This window comes from Dreissena polymorpha, chromosome 2, assembly GCF_020536995.1.
Source record: "Dreissena polymorpha isolate Duluth1 chromosome 2, UMN_Dpol_1.0, whole genome shotgun sequence".
Lineage (NCBI taxonomy): Eukaryota > Metazoa > Mollusca > Bivalvia > Myida > Dreissenidae > Dreissena > Dreissena polymorpha.
Window position 1 is genome coordinate 74,267,519 of NC_068356.1, and position 7,856 is coordinate 74,275,374.

A 7,856-nucleotide genomic window follows, 5' to 3' on the forward strand; every position below is an offset into this window, starting at 1 on the left:
AAAACGATTTGTTTTTTATTTCGTTACAATTTATTCTGGGGGTCGTAAACGTCAATGTAAAAGCATTTATAAATAACGCTGCACATTATAAAATAGTTTTAGACAATACAAAAATAACATCTGAGATAACCAAACGCAACGTGGGCGACTGCGAACTATTAATTTCCTAAAATATTGCAAATAATGGTTCATGCGTGTCAGAACAACACAATGTATGATAGTATCTTGTATTTGATATTTAAAGCTAGAAAATATACCAATACGTATCTGTTTGCGACGATAAAATATGTGCGTCCGTTTGGGGAAGGTAACAAGGAAATAAACCGGGCAGAAAATGAACCCTATAATATATGTCCATAATATACCGCGACGTACTAAAGTGTGACGATCCCGCGTATGTGTTCTTTGTTGTCATATATTATCTTAAGTAAAAAGGAAATTGGCTTGTTATCCCTCTCCAAAGACAGAGGGATATATAATTTATCTTGGCCGTTCGTCCGTCCGTCCGTCCGTGTGTCCGTCTGTCCCTCCGTCTGTCTGTCTCCCTGTCTGTTAAAATCGACAAATCTATGCGACTCTTGTTTGTGTCTGTTTAAAACTTACAGAATTTGGGCATTTCCTTGATTTGAAAAATAAGCAATCAGCTTTAAATATTGCATGATTGCAATCACTGAGACTTGGTTGGACGATACCATCACAAACAATGAAATTTGTATACCAGGTTTTAATGTCATCCGGAGAGACAGAAATCGTAATGGCGGAGGAGTGTGCTTATTTATAAATGAAAGTATTGCATTTTCGGAAAGAACTGATTTACACAGTGACACTATTGAGGCGGTTTGGGCTGAGATACATCTTGTAAAAACTAAACCTATTCTGATTTGTTCTTGCTACCGGCCTCCGAATCAAAAGGATTTTACGGAACATTTAGAAAACATTTTATCGAATTTACGATCTGATTTTGAATGGTTTATTTTAGGTGATTTAAATATTTGTTTTAAAAACAAAATGTGTTCACTGTTTAAAAAATATGCACTTTTATTAGACATTTTTAACCTACAACAAATGATTGCTCATCCTACTAGAATAACTGAAACAACTTCATCAATTTTAGATCATATCTTGTGTAATCAAAGTAATAATGTTTCACAATATGGTACTTTACCCATAAATCTTAGTGACCATTTCCCAGTATATTGTACAAGAAAAACTAGCAAAGAAAAAATAAGTCAGCATAACACAGTTCTTGTTCGGTGTATGAAAAACTATACTGTGGAAGATTTTATTAACAAACTGAACACTTGTGATTGGAATTCTATGTTTACTGCTGACACTGTACAAGAATCTTGGTTATTTTTCAAAGACAAATTTTTGACAGTTTTGAATAGTGTAGCTCCAACCAAACAAGTTCGTTTAAAACAGAGAACAGAGCCATGGATGGATTCCGATATTTTAGAACTAATTAAAATTAGGGACTATTTTATGTACAAATTTAAAAAAACTAATAATAAGGAATTTTTTCTAAAGTTTTGTTCATATAGAAATAAAGTCCAAAGGTCTGTGAAGAAAGCAAAGGCAGAATATATTTGTGATCAATTAGAAGAAAACAAACACAATCCTAAAAGTCTGTGGTCTCACTTAAAATCGTTAGGTCATAGCAATAATAGTAAATCCTCACCCAATGTTGTTTTAAATGTAGAGGGCAACCTATGTTTTGAAGCTAAAACAATAGCCAATCATTTTAACTATTTTTTCACAACTGTTGCTTCAGTACTAGTTGATAAGCTTCCTACTGCTCCAAATCTATATAATACAGCATCTAACATTTTTAAATCGTTTTACAAAGACAGAAATCCTGCTCACAATTCTTTTAAACTTCATACAGTTTCTGAAGATTTTGTTTACAAAGAGTTAAGCAAATTGAATTGTTCTAAAAGTACTGGGTTAGACGAAATCCCGGCCAGATTTTTGAAAGATTCTGCTCCTTATATCAAAACTCATATTACATTTTTGATAAATAGCTCTATTGTTAACAATGTAGTTCCCACTGATTTAAAAAGTGCTAAGGTAAAACCACTGTTTAAGAAAGACAAAAGGTCCGAGGTTTCTAATTATAGACCGGTTAGTATTTTGTCCATTGTTTCAAAAATATTAGAGAGAGCTGTATACAACCAGTTGGAATCCTTTTTAGTGAAGAACGGTCTTTTGTATGAGTATCAGAGTGGATTCAGGGGGAATCACTCCACTGACTCCTGTCTTATTCACCTGTCTGATCATATACGTGGACAAACCTCTAATGGCTTGTTTACTGGTATGATTATGTTAGATCTACAGAAGGCATTCGCCACTGTAGATCATGACATTCTGTGTCGGAAGCTTCGTGCGATGGGAGTGGAGTCTGTGGAGTGGTTTCGCTCGTACCTAACTAATAGGACGCAGTCTGTACATGTTAATGCCGCTAAATCGGATTTCAAATCGGTCGTGTGTGGTGTTCCCCAAGGGAGTATACTGGGTCCTCTTTTGTTCTTGACCTACGTTAATGATATGAAAACAAGTATATCATCCAACTGTAAATTAATACTCTATGCTGATGACAGTGCTATTTTGTATTCACATAAAGATCCAAGTACCATCAGTCAAGTTTTAGGCAAAGAGCTCGAGTCCTGTAGTAAGTGGTTAATTGACAATAAGCTATCCCTCCATCTAGGCAAAACAGAATGTATTCTTTTTGGTTCGAAACGTAAACTCACCAAGGTGGACAATTTTCATATACAATGTAATGATCATGTTATAAAATCTCAGGCGTATGTAAAATATCTTGGTTCTATTCTAGATGCTGATTTGTCCGGTACTTCTATTGTAAATAATATCGTCAAGAAGGTTAACTCTAGACTTAAATTTTTATATAGACAACGTGATTTTTTAAATAAAAGTCTTAGAAAAAGCTTATGTAATTCTTTAATACAATGTCATTTAGATTATGTATCCTCTTCGTGGTATTGTGGACTCACGAAACAGCTTAAGCACAAGTTACAAATAGTCCAAAATAAAATGGTTCGTTTTATTAACAATTCCCATTGTAGGACATCACTTGTTGTATCGCATTTTGAAGAACTTGGTTTATTGAACGTTGAGCAAAGATGCAAGCAACTTCGGCTTAACCACATCCATAAGATTTTCTACAATAAATGTCCAAGCTATATGAAAGACAATTTTGTCAAATGTACAGATGTCCATCAGTATGGGAATAGATCCCGATTTAATTTTTATGTACCTCAAGTTGATGGCTTTACTAGTTCTTCATTTTACTACAATGGTATTACGGATTGGAATGCATTACCCGATCATATAAAGTCCATCGAATCGAAATTTACTTTTAAGAAACTTGTTAAGTCACATCTATTAAATGATATGAAGGTAGACGAGAATTCCATGTATTTTTACTTTTAGATTTGTTTTAAATGTACTTCATTATTTTTTATGTTATTTATTCGTGTCAGTGTATTATCATGTCAACTTTTGAAAGATTCACTTAATTTGTAGAAGAAATCATGTGTAGGATCATGTCGATTCTATATTAAGAACTGAAAAAACAATATATTTATAGTCACTTATAAGATCTGTTCGACTAAATCCAGGGACCCCGTTGGAAATAAGCTTTTTCATGTTTACATGTCTAAGCTTTACGGGTTATCCTGTGTATACATCATGTCGTAATCTTATTTGGATCTGTGATAAATGGCACCATTCATGTAATGCATGTTTCTGAATATGATAATAATGCAATCTATACGTTATTTATTGCCTTGATTGCATTGAATTGTAAATTGCTTGACATGTATGCACAAATAAAACAAACAAACAAATTATGATTGGTCAAGCGTGAGCCAGCTACGCATCCCGGACAAATATCGTGATAAATACGACGGACAAACTGTGGATATGTATTTTGACACATCCTAGTGTCAGATTTCTTGATTGTGCTAAAAGTAGAAAGCGACATCTTGTTCTTTTATCTTTTGCATATGTTGTGTTACTTAAACATGCAATAACAAGTGTCGTTGACATATCGGCCGAGCCTCGTTACTTTTTTCGATCACGTCCAGACATTCAAGTGTACATACAAATAACATCAATTACGTAATTAGCAGCAGCGTCATGTACATGAGTAAGAATCTATGACGTAATATTAGATGTACACGTAATATGATATATTGTATAACGAAACATTTTTTTCTAACCATAAGATACCAAAATCATCACAGCGGGTCTACCATTCTGACCATGGTTACCACAGTATCACGTGCAAAATACTTAAAAAGCCATGGATTGCAATATGTTTTTCTTTCACTCGATCATTTGTACGGAAACAGTGGGAAAATATTCAGAAAACTATGTCGATGTTATCAAAACCATAGCATGTCCGAACGCACAGCTATATGTAGCACTTTAAACTAGAAAAATGATTCAAAACAATATTACTTATGATTAACATTTTTGCCACCTATAATCTTAAAAGTATTGTAATTATCGTTAAAAATAACATCATAATAAACGTAACATAAATGACGTTTTATACAAGTTATATGCACGTTGAAGTTCCATGTGCTGCCATTTATGGCTTGTATACGATTCCCGCACTCAAGACAGGCATATATCGACAGTAAAAATCATACCAGTGTTCGAAGATGAGAACCAACGACATTAAGTGAACTCTTACTGTGCAAGTATTGTGTCAATGCATTATATAAATTCTTTAAATTTAGCCGCTGATTTATATTTAAACAATCATTTTACATCAAGTCGGTTTCGTTATTAACGACTATGAAAACAGAAACATGTTCCAAGCTTGTCAACATGTAAATCAAGTCTCTTAATACATGTGTTAATAAACATTGGATTGGATTGAAAATAACCATGAATATTTCAAAATAAATCGGTAAAACTCTTTTAGTATTTTAATATGTATGATACTTTATTTGTATTGTTGTTTCTGTTCCTTGAAGTGTTTCTTATCAGTATGCAATAAAGCAGTGTGTTTTAACACTGGCTTAGTCCTAAAACATTACCGTACATGCTATGTAACCTAATTTGTATTAGAACATTGCACTTTGGATCAGCAGCCTATCTTACGGAGGAGTCCGGAGATAGCCGATGTATCACGATTGAGAACATGGCTTACCGGTCGCATATTCAAACAAGAACAATTGCTGAGGCGATAGGATTTCGAACATAACCGATTTGTGCAGATTTTACGACTGTTGCCGATCAATGGCTACTGAATACGGAATTAGAAATTTAAATTAAAAGGAAAAAGCACAGTAAGAACTGACCATAATACAGTTTGCCATACAACCTTTCAATTGATTATCTGAACTATATGGCTTACATTAAGGCTTTGTTGAAAGGACACAATCCAATCATAATGTTCGAGTAGGTAAAATTGTTTCGTCTTTTATAATGAACAATTCTCTTAAACCCAAAATTGAATCATTAAAAAGAAAACGCAGATTATTGTATTGTGTATTCAATGATTGGCAAATAAGGCAACGCCATAGCTCTCGCCTTTGTCATCGTAATAGCGGTAGAGGCTCTCTGAGATGACGTTGTCTTCCATCGAGGTGGTGAGGCGGCGGACATAGCGGAGATATTCCGGATATGCAGCTCTCTGTTCGTCAGACAAGTGCTGTAATTACACGGGTATATATAACATATCGTTCAAATTTGCATCCATGACTTAAGTCTCACTGAATTCTATGACAATGGTGTGTAAGACGCCAATATGCGGTTCGACTTGATTTCATTTAGCCAAAATTGCACTTGTGTTCATTATTAGTATGTCTTTTATTGTTCAATCAATATTTTATTATATGGTATTAATTAATTACTAGTATGTGTGCCGATATAAGATGAATTCTTCAGATATGTCTAAAATGCCGTGTTTTTTATCAATATTTCCGAATTTAACTTCGTTTAAAATTAAAAAATAATAATAATTTACATACAGCCCTAAAATTTTAATACGGGTAAAAAGTCATTGCAGTATTATTAGAGCCAATTTGGTTTACTAACCTAATCACATTTATTAAGAAAATATTCTGGTTTAAGAATGTAAATCAGTTCGAAATCAGTTAACATACTGTAAATAAATTCCAATACAAAATGTAATGTACCTTATATTATCGGTTGCAAAATGCACGATATTATAGTCATAAGCATGAATAAATATTAATCAAACATTATTTGTTAATACATCAAATGTCAAATATATGCAATGTGATCATATTTCTGACAGATGCAGCGCATTGGTAATTTTAACCAAATCAATTGAAAGACTTAGCTTATAAATAAATTTAACGGTATGAAGTTTCTTTATTACATTTCTGAAATGACAATGCCTGATTTATTACATTTAAAGCGTGTGCGTTATTTTGACTGGTTAAACCAAACCAACGCATTAACATTAATTTTCGCATAATTTACCTATTTAAAGTCCTATTATATGCTAATTATATCCTCTTAAATCTCATTTTGATGAAGGGAGTCAGGAAATAACATAATTAGCAACAAAGGATACGTTCGTGAAACTTGTTATAGGCATTGTGATCCATGTAAAAGAGTGATTTACGAGTGACCTATGTTTGACCTATGATTGACTTATGCCTGGCCTTTTGGTCCTTTGTTAGTTCGCAAAAAAAAATTAATAAAATGTACATAAGCTATGGTCACAAAACCATGGTATACTTACGATAACATGATTATATATAAAATAAAGTAATAATTATCATGAGCAAAAACTTATTAATTTACACATGGAAAGCAATGTTTATATATATAAGGTTTAATCAAGATTGATGTGTACAAAATTTTTGAACAGAAACCACGCATTAGAAAGCAGACAGCACTAATTTGGCAAATGTAATTATTCAATCGAAATTATTCAAACGTGCATCAGGCGATCTGGCTGGTTATTGAACGTATTCGAAGCAGTGTAGTCATATTTAAAGATGAAACTATTTAAACTATTTTAGTAATAGAGCGGATGTAGTTTTTTTGCAAATATTTTTTTTTAATCCATAGGTCAAAATTGTAGTTATTTATGAAATATGACTGGTTATCGTATCAGTCCAATTTATTATTTGTACAAGCACTATCATCCGACCGCCCATCTAATAACCCGCCCGCCCATCACCAGCCCGCCCGCCCGCCATTCTATCGCCCGCCCGCCCATAAACCACCAGCCCACCCGCCTATCAACCACCCACCCGTCCATCACTTGCCCATCATCCGCCCGACCGACCATCTATCGCCCGCCCGCCCATCAACCGCCCGCCCGCCAATCAAATGCCCGCCCGTCCATCACCCGCCCGCCCGTCCAATACCCGCCCGCCTATCAACCGCCCACCCGTTCATCACCTGACCGCCCGCCCCGCCCATCACCCGCCCGACCGCCCATCTATCGCCCGCCGCCCATCAACCGCCCACCCGCCCCGCCTATCAACTGCCCGCTCGTCAATCACCCGCCCGCCCGTCCATCACCCGCCCGCATATCAACCGCCCGCCCGTTCATCACCCGCCACCCGACGCAAGCGTTTTCATATATACTGGCGTAAAATGAAAAGTTGTTAAATGAAGTTAATGAACAATGGTTAATGACTGGGAATAATGTGATAATTCTTACTCTTAGTCTGCGTGGAATTCTTCGCTTGGGTTCCATTTCGATTTCGAAATCTATGTCCGCCTAAAAATAGCGACACCAATGTAGTTCATTTAGTTAAAAATAGAACCATATGTCTTAAAAGCCAATCAGTTTGAAAAAGTAACATACATGCAAGCACGCTATAGGTGTCCCTAAC

General features: G+C 35.0%; 1 protein-coding gene across 1 annotated transcript; it reads left to right on the forward strand.

The window, feature by feature from the left end:
• Positions 1 to 7,106: 7,106 nt before the first annotated feature.
• On the forward strand, positions 7,107 to 7,613 carry LOC127869822 (uncharacterized). Its single transcript, XM_052412480.1, has one exon. It carries the CDS (start codon positions 7,107 to 7,109, stop codon positions 7,611 to 7,613), a length of 507 nt encoding a protein of 168 aa, XP_052268440.1.
• The last annotated feature ends 243 nt before the right edge of the window (positions 7,614 to 7,856 follow it).